The sequence below is a fragment of the Stegodyphus dumicola genome, chromosome 3, assembly GCF_044657685.1.
Source record: "Stegodyphus dumicola isolate Sdum_Otavi_A_Nest chromosome 3, ASM4465768v1".
NCBI lineage: Eukaryota > Metazoa > Arthropoda > Arachnida > Araneae > Eresidae > Stegodyphus > Stegodyphus dumicola.
This window is the reverse complement of record NC_140770.1, coordinates 139,205,459-139,223,690: the sequence shown is the minus strand read 5'-3', so window position 1 is coordinate 139,223,690 and position 18,232 is coordinate 139,205,459. Positions and strand designations below refer to the sequence as shown.

Sequence of the window (18,232 nt, the reverse complement as noted above, 5' to 3'; positions counted from 1 at the left end):
GATGGATGGAGCAAGCTCCACATTTTTGATAAAGAATACACTTGCTGGAGATTGTTACTGTGTTGAAGTTATCCTACCCCACATAAGTATTATAAACGATGTACTATTTATATGATTGTTGATCCGTGGTTCTAATTAAAAAGTGGTGGGGCTCAAAACAGATTTTTTGTACCTCCTACAGAAACAGAATAGATACTTCATCATTAACAAGATAGCTCTGCGGGGAAGTTACAATGCTGTAAGAAATTCTAAAAAATATATATATATATATATTTTTAAAATTGGGATAGATTGAAAGTTGCATCATTAATGATATTGTTCTTCAAAAAATTTTCAGAAGCTTCTAAAGAATTCCTGAAGATGTTTCTTTCCATGCACTTTTCCAGTTCCAGGAAATTTTAAAAGCTTCTGAAATTTTTCTGCAGGACAACTTTATAATACACCTTCCACTTTATTCCTTTTTGGATGAATGGAAAACCCTTTTTTCAACTCAGTTCATTTTTTGAACAAAACCTATGTTTATAAACTGCTCTTGTACAAGACCATGCTACATTCCATATTCACTTATGATTTTCCTCTCAGGGGTTATGCATGTAAAATGCAGTTAACTCTGTAAAATACTACCCTTAAGCGGCTTATCTGCAGCATATGGCTTATCAGAAACACCTCTGTGCATGAAGAATTCAAAATCAAATAAATTCACAAATTTATGACAAAACTGGCTGAAAAATTTTACAAAAATATCGGCAGTATTATCATTACATCTATTACGAAAATAACAATCAATGAAAACCTGAGACCTATTTGACCAGCTCTCTCTATTTTATTCAATTTTTCTTTGATTTCTGATTTGAATTAAAATTTTTCTTTGTGATTTGTAATTCATAATAACTTTTACTTTCAGATTTAATATTGCATTCCATATTGTTTCAGCTACAACTTAAAAAATATAGGGTTCTGAATCAGCCCCCCCCTGCATTCCTACTAATAATGGTTATTTTGTAAATTCATTTTCTTTACCTCTAGCAAATCATCTCTCCATGACTGGATACCTACATCACCTCAGTTCATCCCTTCTCACTGTAGTAGTACAGTGGGTAGCACACCTGATACATAATCTCGTATAGTATATCTTGGACAGTACTGAAATGTTTTGGCTTTCTATAGCACTTTCTCAGGGAGGATAGCATTTGCATATTCCCAAGTATTTATCACAGAGATTATGTTCCATCATAATGTTGTACTGTGCCATGTATTTAAGTCAGGTATAAAATGATTTAGTAACAAAAATATCAGTTAATCTATTTCCTCAAAAATATACCATCTAATGTTGCTTCTTGTAATTTTTTCTGATGGTATGCCTTAAAAACCTATATAAGCATAAGTTCAAAAAGCCATCAAAACACAAAATTTGGTCACATGTATTATGAATCAAACTATATTTTCTGTTTGCAACCTGCAACAATATATTTTACAATTTTTTTAATTAAATTTTTCCATTTTAAAATTTTTTATTCTAAAATTGTTTCATTTACTTAAAAATACACTCACTTCCAAAAGTTAAGCATGGAGAGAAAAATGCTAATTTCCGGAAGCCAATCAGAATTGAAGAGTATGCAATTCGCTGCAGAGGTAAATTTAAGTATGCAAATATGTTAGGTAACAGCCAGTCGTGCTTTCATGTCAAGAAATATGCAAAAAAGGCAGTCTTATAAGAAGCCAGCTTTATGAAGGGTTACAGAAGTTGATTGTAAGTGCTGATAGAATGCGTTTAAAACTTTCACACAATTTGTTTTCAAGACATACGTGTTTGTATGACTTGCAGAAGACGAATGAAAGATTCTGAGCGCTGGCGTGCTGTGGGATGCATTGAAGCAGGACAGTCGATCACAGATGTTGCTCTTTTCTTCGTTCATCATTCTGTAATTTCATGTTTATGGAAACAATTCCAAACCACACAGACAGTTGTCCGAAGACCCGTAGCCAGTCGTCCAAGGGTTACAACCCCCGCTGAAGATTGATATATTGCTATTGTAGCCAAGCAGAATCGCAGAGCGACCTCCACACGTGTGACATCTATGGTTACAGCGTCCATTGGTATAGCGATATCTGCAGCTACTGTACGTCGAAGATTACATATGAGTGGACTGTATACCCAGGTATCTCGAGTTTGTGTTCCTCAATCCATCCAATCAAATAGGGGCACGGTTACAGTGGTGCCGGGAACATTTCAATTGGAATGTGTCTGACTGGGGCAATGTCATGTTTACTGATGAGTCAAGATTTGCTCTGGAGACAGATGACAAGCGTTGAACAACGAACATGCAATCAGTCCCAAAACATCACGCATTCAGTCCCAAAACATCGTGCATTCTGAGGCGGATGCATTATGATGTGGGCAGGGATTTCATTAGGATATGCACCGACCTGCACATCTTTAAACGGGTTATTTGACGGCTGTCCGGTATCGAGATGAAGTCCTAGAACCCATTGTGAAATTGTATGCTGCAGCACTTGTCCCTACTTTTGTTTTAATGGACGATAATGCACATCCCCATAGAGCTGACATCATTGATGATTACCTGGAGAGAGAAGGGATTGAGCATATGGCGTGACCAGCATAATCGCCCAATCTTAATCCCATTGAAAATCTTTGAGATGCTCTCGGCTGTGCTGTATCTTCACGTTTCCCACCTCCAGCAACTCTTATTGAGCTAGAAACTGCTCTACAAGGTGATTGCTTAATTCTGCGGTGGTTGACCACCTAATTGAAAGCATGGTCACAAGGTGTAAACTTTGTGTACAGATAAGAGGGGATCACATACCCTATTAATGTCCTTTTTTTTTCATTTTATGCTGTTTATTTTCACTTTCTACATAATTCTGTCTCCAGTATGTCATTATCTGAAAACTTTCAAAAATTTAATATTGTTTTCATTTCTTCATATAATTATTGATTTTGCTTTTTGCATAAATATATATGCTACTTTCCTGCCAAATTTTGTGTCAATCAAAGCAGTATTTGTTGATTTTTTTGCATTTTACATCTTCGTGCTTAACTTTGGGAAGTGAGTGTATATTAGGGTATGATGTTATTTAAAATTACTTTATCACCTTCTGATAAAAAGGCCTCGGATGTTTTCAGGATGCAGCCATGGCCGCTTTGGATCGAACTGTAAACATAAATGCAAGTGTTACAACAATGCAGTCTGCGATACTAAAAATGGAGTTTGCCTTTGCCCGAGTGGCTTTACTGGGAGCCGTTGTGAACACTGTATGTATATTATTTTTTGAATGAATTTACTGCATATATCAAAATTGCAGCAGTTTAATCTAGTACTTTTTCTTAGCTTGTCCACCAGGTTGGTATGGACATCATTGCACAAAGCGATGTGGTTGCTTGAATTCAGGAAATTGTATGCCAGCCACTGGAGAATGCCGGTGTCCTGCAGGATATACTGGAGAAGTCTGCGAACATGGTGAGATTTTAAAATTTCCAGTTTAGTTTCGTAATCTGGAAGATTAAATGTAAGTTATTACTGGAAATTTTCTTAGTAAATATTATTTAGGAGTTTTGCTAGAATTTAACTTTATTTGAGTCTGTGATTAACAAATTTTGATATCCAACTGATAAGGAATCTGATATAGAAAAATTGAAGCTCTAAATGATATTTTTAATAGGTGAAGAGAACATAGAATTAGTTTAAAAGGCATATTGTCTTTGATCTTTTGTTCCTGAGACAGTATTAATGCTAGAAATCAGTACTGAAACTATAGTTTTAAAAATAGAAATGAATGAGATGAGTTTCCTATTACTTAAAGACATATTAATGTGTATATTTGCCAGATGAAAAACATTAATCTTTGAATAGTGAGTAATGCAAGTCAAAATTTTGGGGTACAGTGAAAGCTCGGGAAATTCTGGATAAGTCAAAATTCCAGATTTCAGAATGTAGTTCGTGGCAAAAAATCGGAATGAATGGAAAAAGAAATTTCTAATCTAAAATTATAAAAACAGTTCTTATTTATTATCAGTGTTTCAGTATCTTCTTTATCCAGGCAGTACTATATTGCATCATATCAAGCAATGCTGTTTTCCTATTTACATCAATTTTCATCCCCCCCCAAAAAAAATACAAAAACAAGTCCTGAAGTTTTCAAACTTGGGAGGGAGGGAAGAGTTATTTAATTGTAATAAATTAATTTTGTCTGTTGGCAAGAATAAATATTATTTTCATTTATTAAATAATTAAATCATTCCCAGTATGTTAAACTGCTATTCAAAGTTCTCTGAATGCAATTTTTTTAAAATTTTGAGTGATGCTATTATTTGGAATGGGCAATAAAATCCTTTTTCTTACACAGAAACACCACAAGATATTGCTCCCGATGCTTAAGATTTTTTTATCCTTATAAAAGCATTATAAAATGCATTTCTTATCAACATAATAAAGTAAAATAATTTTAAAAGTTATTTTATCTTTACTTAATAACATTTTCCAACAAAAACATTTCTAACAGTTTAAAAAACAAAAAATGACATTTTCCATTTTTAAAATTGTCTTGAATTTCATAAATAAACATTATGTTGTACCAAATTCCAATACCTTATGTTGGGCTAAGTGTAAAATTTTGAAGTTTGCTTCTTTAATATCTGCATTGTAAATAAATTCAGATGGTGGTGAAATTTTGAAATAAGGAACAGATTGAAATCTTTCTGTATATTTCTTTTTATAATTTTTATTTAAACAGAGATACACTTTTTTAATATTTTGATATTTCAAAAGTCTTCTGTTTATATAATTTTTCATTCAGGAAAGAAATGCCGAAAAAAAGTACTGTAGCTTTTGAAATTGAAATTCTGTTTGAGTTTTAACTTTATTTGAAGGTAGATAGTGCTTTTATCTAAAAAGATAAATCTTTTTTCTTTCTTTTTATTTTTATTTATATTTTTTTAAAAATTTTTAATAGTGCATACCTGCCAGTTGTTCCAGCTTTCCATCACATCACCCACTAGATACAGAATCACCATATTTTCAATTTTTAAGCCTTCACTTAGGAAAATGTTTTACAGCAATAAATGAAATTTATTGAATTAATAAAACTTAAAGTGTGCAAATACATTTCTTCCATAGTGATTTTGAGAATAATTTTTCTTATTAAATTTTAGCTGAATTATCTTAATCTAGTGTAGACATATGTAGAACATTTTATGAACATTATCCAAAGTTTTAATATATATTACATCAAAATCATATTATAAATAGTTCATAGCCTGAATGGTGCATTTTGCCTTTAAATTATTTATAGACTTCCAGTCAGCTCTGAATGTTTTTTCATATTCAATCAATATGAAAATATTTTTATAGAAACATATTACACATATATATTTCTATATACAGTCAAAAGTCGTTAATTCGGACACCCATAATTCGGAATGATCTATAATCCGGACCTCAAAACTAAAAACTTTCTGCGCATGCGCCGCGTTGACACATACGCATAGGTGTTTACGTGTGCGCGTAAGACCTTTTACGATTGCGCATATGAGTGTGCGCAAGTGCAGAATACGTTTTCGCGTGCGCGTTTTATGTATAATGGACGTATAAGCTAAAATTATCTAATTATCTATTAAAGTTAATGTTGATGATTGCGTTGTTCCTTAATTTTCGAATTGGATCCGGCTTATTATTTTTTGCAGACTGTAAGAGCAATTTTATAAAAGTAAGTTTAAACTTTCGATTATATCAAACAGAATTTCCAATATATATTTGCTAATATGTAAAGGATCTAAAGCGAAAGTATGTTTTGAAATCCGAAATCTGTTTATCAATTTCATGCTGCTCGGCGGGGGGAACGCCGCGGCGGGCGTGTAATGAATTGGAAGTTGATCTGTCAGCGCTATCCTTATCTTCAACGCAGATGTTTTTATTTTATTTGGCTTATAATTCCTTACCAAATGTAGTATTTCATCGATATGCTCCGTCTTTGATATGATTTAAAACAAGTTCCTTGTCATTATAATTCGCTTCCGATAGCGAAGAAAGTGACAGAGGTTATTAAAAACGAAAAAATTTCGATTGACAAATTGTTCTCGACACAGCAATTATAGGACTTGAACAGCAGAACTTTGTAACTGAACAAGAAATTATGTCTGTTTAATAGAATTAAAGAGGAAGTATTATCACATGAAAGGAAGCAAAACTTAAACAACTTACATTGAAAGAAATGTTTAATAAAGTAAATAAATAAATATTAAGCTTTTTCTTTTTGGAAATTTTGATACCCTTTAGATCATAATTGTTCTTTATTTCATAAATTACGGTTTCATATTTTTAATTTTAGAATTTCTGCATGCCATCTTACGAGATTTAAACTGATGATCTGTAATCCGGAATCGCCGAAGTCCCGACGAGTCCGGATTAACGACTTTTGACTGTACATCTCTTTGGGCAGGGCCAGTGTAATCCTATCCTATGTATATAAATTTGCATAAATCAATAAAACTAACTTCAAAATTAATAATAAATCCTAAACTTCAATGTATTTTTTACAACTAACAATTAGGGATAAGAAATGTAGTTCCGGTGCCTCCACCATCACACAAGCTCCAATATTTTAATCCAATCCTTCAAGACAGAATCCTGTATTACAGTATCAGTACAATAATAATAATAAATTTGTGATTTAAAAAAATGCTTAACAATATAATAATTTAACAATATAATAAAATGCTAGCAAAACTACAATGTCAATCTAAATATGTTAGTAACTATCACTGGTGCTAATCTAACATTATAAGCAAAAGATGATCCAAATAATTTTGAAAAAATTAAATCATAGTTTTGCATGATCAGTCACCAACATGTATGAGTAGGCTCACAAGCTAATAAATTGTAAATATATCTGGTTTCATATCTCTCACTTTTCAGTTAGAACACACTAAAATAGCCCTTTTTCTCTCCCTGCTTTGACACAAAATGTGCACTTTACCATTTGACCAAACATAGGATGGCGACTGTATGGCAACATTCAAAAGCAATGGTAAATCATGTTGTGGTGACTATATGATGATATACAAGTACAAAAGACTAACCCAATTTAGAATTCTTTTGAAATAGCGTAGTCCACAATGCAAAAAAACTTTCATATTTCATATATTAACTTTGAAAAAATTAAATCATAGTTTTGCATGATCAGTCACCAACATGTATGAGCAGGCTCACAAGCTAATAAATTGCAAATATATCTGGTTTCATATCTCTCATTTTTCAGTTAGAACACACTAAAATAGCCCTTTTTCTCTCCCAGTTTTGACACAAAATGTGCAGTTTGCCATTTGACCAAACATAGGATGGCGACTGTATGGCAACATTTAAAAGCAATGGTAAATCATGTTGTGGTGACTATATGATGACATACAATTACAAAGGACTAACCCAATTGAGAATTCTTTTGAAATAGTGTAGTCCACAATGCAAGAAAACTTTCATATTTCAGGATTGATAGTTATGATAGTGAACTCTTTTTAGTTTTTTAAAGGTTAGATTGTGACATTTTGTGGCTTTCAGATTGCAAATTAATTTTTTACTTCCTTTTTATAAATTTTGTACTTAATAATTTTAGTTAAATTTCAATTATAAGTAAAAAAAAATTTTTTCAGTGTGTCCTATAGGTCGATTTGACATCAACTGCACAAAAGAATGCAATTGCAGAGGCAATCCATGTCATCCTGTAAATGGAATGTGCTTCTGTCCTCCTGGACTGACAGGGCAACAATGCCAGACTGGTAATTTTATTCATATGATAATTTTGAAGAAAATTAATGCAGTATTGGCTAAACTGCAATCTTCCTATATCCTAAATTCTGTTCTGCAACAAACAAACAAACAAAAAAAGCCTCTTTTTCTATGTAAAGCTTTACATGTAAAAAAAAAAAAAAAAAAAACTTAGAATATTATATTTTTTTTTTACTAATTTTCATGTAGGAAAGAAATATCAGTTTTTATCTCAAAATGTGACATTTGGATTATTTAATTACTTGAGAAAAAGTTGAGGAAAAAGAAGCATTGGGTCACTCCAAATGCTTTGCAGTTTTTCAAATTGAAACACATTTTTAGCCTAAAGGGGCAATTTGCCCAGTAGGGCTGTTAATTTCATTCTGGCATTTTGCAGTATTCACTATAAAATGGCATTTCACTTTTCAAAATGCTGCCAACAATGTGAGAGCCTTGCATTATATGAAAAGAAATTAAATAATGAAGACTTTGCATGAATGTGTGTATGTTTCTCATATTGTGAAAAAATAAGGGAACCTAGAGACATTAAATTTTGAATTATGTAGTCCTCCACTTGAATATGAGCATGTGGAAGCCCAAATTTGGAATTTGTTTTATTATCTATTTCATATTTTGTAAAACTTTAATGAATTTTTGACAAACAAACTCAATGATTTTGAAGCGAGCAATGATAACACTGTATGGAGAAAAAAACATTTTTGTCTTCAGTTCACAAGACTGTGTATCAGAAATTCTAAAAATATGTTCTTTTTAAATATTTTGTGATATTGCTGTTGAAATGAACATGATATTTAAAAATAAAGGTAACACACAAAACATTAAAAAAATGCCTCTTTGGGCATAATATAAAATCTGAAAACTTTCAGATTTTTTTTTTTTTATATATATATACTACTATTGATTTAAGTTTTAGCCCAGAAGGGCTATTAATTTCTTTTCCGCATTTAGCGATGAAAACTTTACATGCCCATTTCTCTTTTCGGATTATTGCAGCCAAATATTATCACCCTGTGTTAAAGAAATTAAATAATGAAGAATCTGCATAAATGTATGTGTGTTTCTCGCATTGTGATAAAACAATGGTATCTAGAGCGATCAAATTTTGAATAACATAATCCTGGAGATTTTTTGTTATTTATCTTTTAATTATTTTGTTACCCCTGTTATGGTGTGACTTAAAAAAAAAAAAGGTGGATGTTTAAGTGGATAAAAGTGGATGTTTAAATGCAGTTACATGCTGCATGATTCTAGCACTGCCCAGGGGGTATATTGGCTAATGACACTGGCTGCTGTATACTGATGTGCCCAAGTTCGAATCCCAGAATAGACAAGAATGTTTGTAAGCACATAGTGTCTGTATAGCAAGGAGACAATAAAAATACTTGGAAAGCAAAAATCTTCTCACAAGTTCGGTGTTAAGAAGAGTGGGAGACATCAGGGAATTCTAATTGGGGCTGATACTTAGTTAACAAGGGCCAACACTACCTAATATGCCTATATGGATGCATAACTGGCCTTGTATCAACCTGTACCTACACTCACATAATTTTAGCATGTGTGCTGACATAGCTTTTGTTTCAGTGCAGTACTAAGAATGGAGAAATAAAAAAATTCATTTTCATCATATTGTGATATTTTATGTGAAAAAAGAAGCAAATGCTAGTTAGTCTGCTTGAAATATTTTCTGTATATGGACATTTTTTCTGAGGATGCAATTTGAAAAGTTAAAATGTGTAAATTTCAGCCCCGAAAATGATACCTTCTCTGGGCAACCATCCTCTGTAAAAAAGGACCTATTAAAAGACGCTATTGCTGAAAATACAAGCTATACATTTCAGGAACTTGTTAATTCTCATTTTCATCCTTTTTCATTTTACTGGGCTGTTCGTTGCTTAATGGCAGAAGTGCCGCGGACAGGGTAGGATAAAAAAAAAAAAAAAAAAAAAAGGAATCATCAGACAAAATAAATATTCCAAAAAGTACAGTACATGATCATTTTAAGAAGATTGGGTATGTAAGTCACTACAATGCATAGGTACTTCATACTTTAATACACCAGAATGTGCTTGTTCGGATTTTAGTGCATGAATCTTTGCTGAAAAAAGAGATAAAGAATTGTATACTATGACTTGTTGCCAACAAATCAGACAGTAAATTCAGGAAAGAAATGTAATAAGGCAGTAATACTTCGTACATAGCTTGGCATGTGAGCTTTTATTGTTATTTCCAAACATTATATCATTGCAAATGACAATTTTATTTCTATTAGTATCAATTACAATCAACTCCCGATTAACTGGAAACATACTAACCATGTTGCAAATTAACTGGACCTTGTTTTCTTTATTGCATAATAGTGGGAAAAAAATCTGATGTGTACACCACAGGACTTCTTTGTACGGAATATTAAATTATACGCATTTTTTCCTGCCTTTCATTGAAACTTTATTTCCTTGAATTTCATTAGAGATATATTTCTCATTCAATTAATTCAGTTCTTACTTTGCGACAAGACAAAAATATGTAAAAACTCAAAATAGCTATATTAAAAATTTAAAGAATATAGAAAAATATAAAACACCAAATACAGTTAAGAAAATTAAAAAACGAAATTTACAGTTAAAATTATAGTTTCTATGCAAAAGCAAGCTATTCGGCTAGCGGGCAAGAAGGCAGATTTTTTGATGCACAAAACTGAAAGTTTATTTTTGGTCTCACTCGGCAAAAAGACACTGAAGGCAAAGAAAGTGACTTAATTTGTTGTGGATGCTATGCCGAGTCAACATATCAGCTAATTTAATAACTTAAATGATAATTTTAGAATGGATTAAGCATAATTTAATTCACAATAATAAAAGAAGATGTTACTTTGTTGTTGCGAAGCTTTGTTTCTCTAGATGGGCAACAAATCCACTATTCTGTTAAGTTTCAAATATAAACAAATATGTCTGCTATAATAAAATAAATTAAGCTTGGCCGCACTTAAACAACTTTTAAATTGTTGTTAATTCTACAACTATAACATGCAGGTTAACTAAAGGACGGGGCTCACTAAGCTGAGTAACAGAGTGGATATATATATATATATATATATATATATATATATACATATATTGTATGATTTTAAATTCATTTAGTGTAAAGAAAGTTACTACTACTTGCACAATTGCTGCAAAGTAAGTTAATAATAATTTATTTACTAAATAATATTGATTAATTGATTATATTATCTCCTAAGTTTAATTATAATAGGATTATCTTAAAAGAGTGAATCCATACTAGTAAGTTATATTTTGGAAGATGTTTTGAAGTAACTTGAAAGTAAAATGTTAAAAATGTTTTAACGGGGACTGGAATTAAATCATGAATAACAAAATTTCAATTGTAAAAGGAATACATTAAAGGCAAGAATTAAATTAAATGCAAGCAATCACTGCAGAAATTGCTTTTCACTCAAAATTGAATTGGCTAAAATGCTTAATAGGAATAAGTGTTTTGAATATCAGCATTGGTTCATAATCCCTTCTATTCACGGAATATTTGTCCTGACTTGTATTGCCGATTTGGCTTAGCCTCATTGCTCGAGTAAAGACGAAACACCTTCGTATTTATTTATTAATTATTGTTCATTGAACGGGCGTTGGTTTGTTCCCCTTGAAAAGTCAACTAATTTCCGATCAATGACAATGATTACATGCATTTAATTTAATTCTTGCCTTTAATTTATTCCTTTTACAATTGAAATTTTGTTATTCATGATTTAATTCCAGTCGCCGTTAAAACATTTTTAACATTTTACTTTCAAGTTACTTCAAAAGATCTTTCAAAATATAACTTACTAGTATGGATTCACTCTTTTAAGATAATCCTACTATAATTAAACTTAGGAGATAATATAATCAATATTATTTAGTAAACAAATTATATATACATATACATATATTTAAATACTTTTAGTGTGGCTGATTGCAACCAAAATAGGCAGTGCACATCTACATGTTATAGCAGTCCTATATAAAAAATTTCAACATTCTGAGGCTACTTGTGTTTGAGTTATGTAACACACAAACATACATACTTACATACAAACAGCACGAAAAAATCTCTTCTAAATCCGTTTAAAGTCAGTTTTATAATTCATTTGGGGAAAAAGAGTCCTTTATTCTGTCCTTATGTACAGATGTCATGTAAAAACATCATTAAATTGCATTCGATTAATGGTCAAAATGGATATTTTTGTTGAAATAGGATACCCAAAATTTTTCGTGATTACAATACTTCCTTTTTACTTCATACAAGGAAGTAATAACTATTACAGACTGCAAAATTTCTACAAGAAATACGAAAGGAGAAAATGTGTGAGATGACAGCACTAATAGCAGACAGTGTTTAGGAATAATTTAATATGTGGTTACCAAAATACAAGAATAAACAAACAAACAAAAACTGAAAGGGCTCAAATTTAGCAAATAATAATTGTAATGTAATGACTATAACGCTTCATTTTTATTTATCATCAAAAACTGTAGAACTTTTTTAATGACCCAATATAATAAGTAGGCCTTCTACTTAAAAGATCACAATAATTTATATTTAGATATTTTCTAATTTTTAATTATTTCTAATATGCATATGTTCAAATTGCAGATATGTTATAAAATTTACTTCTGATATTAAATTAGTCATAATTTAATAATATATAAATATAAATGATTTTCTAAACAATCAAATGCACTAATTTATTTTACATTAGTTTGCCCAAGGAGAAGATATGGCCCTCATTGTGCTTTCCGATGCCGGTGTTATAATGGAGCTGAATGCGACAGGTTTTCTGGAAAATGCATATGTCCTCAGGGCTGGTCAGGATCCTTATGCCGAATACAGAAAAGTGAGTTTTTGGAAAATAATGATATGCAGAACTGAAATTATAACATTTATAAAATAATTGTTCAGATTGTGAAATTGGGCTTAATATCCTAATATTGATATAATTATATTTATTTTTAGCCAAATTCATATTGAATCATACTGTTACTCATTGTTAGTACATTTAATTATAAATTTACTCGTAAATTAATAATAAATATAAATTACTAAAATATTGTATTATTTTCCCATGTATTATGCAATGTTATAATCTTGTAGTGCCTTATCAATAATATATGGCAGGAAAAATGAAAAGAACTATAAAATAGTGCTTTATGTTAATTCCATTAAGTGAAGTCTAATGAAAGGTAATTGGCAGGCCAGGGTCAAAGTTATCACTTAGTGCAATGTAACTAATTCACTTTCACTACCCAAAAGCATGAAAATTTTTGCACCTGTTCTTTTGGCACATGTGAAAGGAGTGCATGCGGGGCTTCAAATTCCAATTTCAAGGATTGTGTAAGTAATTGGGTAAATTCTAGGATCATGAAAGTGGAACGTGTCCTAGTGAAGCCATTTGATAGATTAAGAGGAATGGCATGTGGCTGGAAGATTGAAAGTCAGACTACTCTATAGGTAGTCTGACAATATAGGTAGTCTGACTTTCTGTAAACATCTAAAAGTAGCCAAAAAGTATCATGTCAAAAAGCTGGAAATGCTTTAAAGATGTAATGCATGCAAACAACCTATTCAAAGTCGAAGATGCACCAAAACAAACTCTCAGAATTGTTATTTGGCATTGATTACTAAAAGAAATAGACAACTAATCAGATAGCAAGGGAGATTGCTGTAGTTAGAGGAACTTGGGAGCCCAGATATACTGTGAATGACAGGCTACACAAAAAGGGACTTTAAGCAAAGAATCTCGCAATTTATGTCCCACTGACTTGGGCTGCAAAATGCACTTGGTTGCAGTGGTGCAGAGGTTGTCATGATTGGAATGGTATAGACTGGAGCTGAGTTCTGTTGGAAAGTAATTCCAGACCTTTTACAGTCTGGAAGGAGCAAAGCAAGTGGAATAAGCCTAGAAAAACTCATGAAAGATGCGAAGGTGATGGAATCATGGTAATGGGATGGGTATCCTTTAAGTGGTTGCACTAATCTACACATTTTTGACAGTGCAACTTTAAATTTTAAAATATAAAGAGCATTTTTTTTTATCCTTATATCAAGTTATTGAGTGGTACAATCTATAATAATTTTTTCCCAATGGAAGATAATGCTCACCCCCATCATGCTGCATTAGTAACCAATTATCTTGAGGGAAAGAATCTAGTAGATGGAATGGTTTACATATTTTCTGGTTTTAAATCTGATAAAACATGTATAAGACAATCTAGAATATGAACTTGGATCACTACAACCCTACTTGTAGTCTAGGGTTTATATGGTCCTTTGTGGATTATAATTTGTTTCTATTTCTAATATAAATGGTGAGATTCTCAAGTTTCTTAGCAAGAAATGAAACAACAGGCATTTTGAATTATTTCATTTTTTTCTAATGAAGAGTTCTTAATCAACTTTTTGCTTTTGAGAATGTGAATACTTTATTAAACGGTTTTAAATTTGGCAACTTTTCTACATTTTAACGATTTTAAGATTAGTTTCTACAGAAAATTTTTAATTCAGAAATCGGAATTTTTTGACGATATTTTTTTAAAACATTATAACATTGATCAGTTTCATTAAAATAATGCTACTATATTGATATTGTATTCAAGAAATAACATTAAAGTAAAATATTTTTATTTTTCGCTATGATATTACAAAGTGACATTACTTTCCATTTTGGTGACTACTTATATTTTGAATCTGAAAAATAAATAAGGTAATAAATGTTTATTTTGTACTTTAGCACAATTTTATGAAACAATTCGTAACAAAAGCAAAATAGTTATATAATTAATTAAAAATGCCTTTGTTTTAATTTTTCCATGGTAAGAGTTATTTCAATATTCATCAGTTTCTCTATAAAATTAATTTTACACATTTTTCCTCTGATTTTTTTTTTCAACATATTTCTGGCTTTTTGCTATTGTAGAATTGGTAGGGGTAATTTTTCTTTAAGATTTTAGACATTGCAACTAGGAAAGTTTAGAAGGATTTGAAAGCAAGATTTATAGACTCACGAATCTTCAAGATTCCAGACAAATGTTTTCATGATATTAACATGTAATGGATGTATTTCATGGAAAGTTTGTGATGAACTTTTCGGAGAATTTTCAGAAGAACAATGAAAACATAATATTTGAATGTTTTACTTCTGATACTAGAAGTTGTTTTCTTAAAAGTTTATCTTCCCTTTGTTTTCTCTACTTTTCACTAGACAAAAATGGATACATTCATTAACATGGAAAATATCAAAAGTGCGTTTGATCTTATCACATGGACAGGCATTTATAGAAAAGAATTTTTCTATTAATAAAAAACTGAAAACTGACAATTTAAAGATTCATCTTATATGTCTCAGTGTGTCATCAATGGCATAGTTAGGGGCAAGAGGGACATCTGTCTCTGGACGCAGCAGCATCCATGGGTTGCCATATTGATATTACAAAATTTGAGAATGAATTGTTTTTCATTCTTGGCAAGCAGAAGGGGGTGCAAAATCTTCAGTTGTCCCCAGGTGCTAAAAACCCAAGTGGTGTCTCTGTACATCATACACAGGGCTGGCGCTATGCATTTCCCCCCTGATGCAATCTCTGTGAATCCTAAATTCTGCTGCCTAGTGCCTTCCTAATTTCTAAAATTTTTGCCATTTCTAGATTTTGTTGCTCAGTGTGTCACTAAATTTTAAAAATTCTGCTACACCGTCTCTATAATGGCTCTTATCATATATCATTTCATGTATATTCTGAGTATTCATATTACTAAAGAAGTAAAATTGGAACCTTTTCCTATATATTCTACATGCATTTAGTTTTTTAGAATAATAGAAATCTTTAATTTTATCCAAAAGTTCTAAAATGAAGAGGAAATGTATTGAACAAAGAAACTGAATACATAAAGAGAAAGAAAATTATTCTTCAAATATATGTAAATTTAATATTATGTAAATTAAGCAGTTGTTTATAATTTCAGCCTTTGCTATAATTTTCTCTTTCGATTTCCTCACCAGAATAAAACTCAGTTTTTAAACTATGTTTTTGATGTTGTAAGACAGAATTTGTTTCTGGCCTCCTCTTGCACCGCTGCATTATTTCCTACCAGTTCTGGTAATTTGTAATTATTTGTCTTAGTGTTATCATTGTCGTGTTTGAATTTGTGATTATGTGATAACTATGTTCTGACGAGTTACAAGTTTGTTACGATGTGTTACTGAGCCATATTAGATTAAAATTAAATTGTGTAGTCTTTGACTACTAGTCCACATTTTTAGTTTGAATTTGACTGTTCCTGTTTAATTGGATCATCATAACCTGTAAAGATTTATTTAAAACTTTATCTGACTTTGTAGTTACTTTTCAAACATAGCGATAATTTGCTTCACGTCTGTCAGGATTTTTGGACCATTTAACTTTTATCAGATCAAGTAAAACCTCATAGGTATATAGTCGAGAGATTGACAAGCAAGGAGATAAAACACACAAAAACTAGTGGAAATATTGAAACAAATTTCTAATTGTTAGAAAAGATGTTTAAAGTGAAGAAAGTTGATATAAATTAGCCAGAACGTCTGGAAAGACTTCAAATTAAAAAGATTTGCAAATATTTTACTCAGTATTTTTGCTACAAAACATAAATGTTTTGTAGCTTTTAATGTATAGTTATAGTATAGAATATATTATAATGTATATATAGCTTATATTGTATAAGAATCAATGTCATTAAATTACATGTATTTTAAACTGTGACATGTTAATAGATTGTGATTTTAATAGTGGCTATGTAAATCTGTAATGACTAAGGGTATCTAACTAGCTTATTTAATTATTTGTAACTAATTGGTCACCCTTAAAAGTTATCTCTGCGTCTTAAAGTGAGTTATTGCCTTTCATTAATCTTTCCAATGGTCACAAAAATATAGCACAAAAATGTAAAAGTTAATGTAAAACTTAATTCTCTGAGTTCATCTAGTGAGAATTAAAATAATACAAAACAACTTATTACCTCTGGTACTTTAGTGGCTTATTGGAACATTAAAATATATTAATTGGGTTACAACCCCAAGAAATCTACCCGAAGTTATGACACTAACTGCATCAGACAGGCAGAGCAGAACTAACTTTCAAAACTTGTAATTGTGCCTACACGAGGCTTTCAGGATTGTTCTGATCAGCAGGCCTCTCTCTAGGCAAGCAGCAGCTAGTCTTCTGTAATGTATCATGCTGATTATGATTTTACTTCTCATTTTAAATGATTAGCCGCTGGTGTTGCATTGACACAACAGTCAAAATAAATAAATATAACTGCCTAAGATATTTTATACTAGCAGATGATTTTGTGTAGGGAATATTATGAATATTATTTCTGTACAAAAATATTTACCTTGTTTTTATATATTTACCTTGTTATTTGTTTAACAATCATTTTATTTATAATAATTAATCTAATATTTTAAGCAAAATTTTTGACAGGTAATTTTTGCCGAAAATATTTAACGAAAGCATTTCTGTCTTTATGAGTGATCTATTTTTAGCCAAGGTCACCGTTTATCAGAACATTACATCAATCAGATGTTTATATTTGTGTTGGGAAGGAAGGGAAAACAGATGTTGCGCTGACGCAAGGTCAGCAATAAACGGGTAATCTCCTTTTTTACTCATTCCTTTCAATGTTCTGGTTGCTTTAAAACTGCCTTAACGAGGTATCTTACATTAGAAGAAGCCCTCCAAAGATTTTTTGATGAAGATACAGATAATGATAATGTTAATAATAACCAGAATGAAACTGTTGTTGTTGTTCCCCCAGAAATTGCAAAAGATAGTGATGAAGAAGAAGAGAATAACAATTTTAAATAATGATATTTTACCAAATGATATTGCTGGGGAAGTTGAAATTCACATAAGAAGTAAGTTTCAGTCTTCTAAAAGTAGTGGTAGTCATACCAAAAAGTTTAAAAAGCAGAAAACTGAAAACTTGAAATGGATAAAAAAGGAACCGTCAGTTATGTCTCTGGAAGAGAGATAGAAGAGAAATTACAAGTTAAAAAACAAAATACAAGTAAAAGACAAAATACAAGTTAAAACTAGTGGAGAAATTTTCGATTTTCTTTTTGGTTGAGACATTTACTCTCTTCTCGTTGAACAGACACTCAGCAAAAAAATCTCCCAGAATTTATTGCATCTGAAGCCTATATGGGAAGACTTATTGGAATATTATTGCTTACGGGATATCCTTCTTTACCTCAAGAAGAAATGTATTAGTCTCTTGATAAGAACAGTTCTGTTCCTACTGTATGAGAATCGATATCACGTTTGCAGTACAGGAATATGAAGCAAAATTTTAGCTGACAATAGTCAAACTGGCAATACTGATAAATTATATAAGGTGAGACCATATCTAAA

General features: G+C 31.0%; 1 protein-coding gene across 5 annotated transcripts in view; it reads left to right on the top strand.

The window, feature by feature from the left end:
- Positions 1-18,232, top strand: part of LOC118192818 (uncharacterized) — a 560,683-nt gene that overhangs the window by 504,358 nt on the left and 38,093 nt on the right. For 4 of the 5 annotated variants that reach the window (XM_085813364.1, XM_085813361.1, XM_085813363.1 and 1 more), the window contains 4 exons: positions 3,146-3,274; positions 3,351-3,479; positions 7,664-7,789; positions 12,553-12,687. In XM_085813364.1, coding sequence (XP_085669490.1) covers positions 3,146-3,274; positions 3,351-3,479; positions 7,664-7,789; positions 12,553-12,687 — 519 coding nt within the window. Of the gene's footprint in view, positions 1-3,145; positions 3,275-3,350; positions 3,480-7,663; positions 7,790-12,552; positions 12,688-18,232 lie in introns of those variants that run through there. The other variant, XR_015040285.1, reaches the window with a different exon arrangement.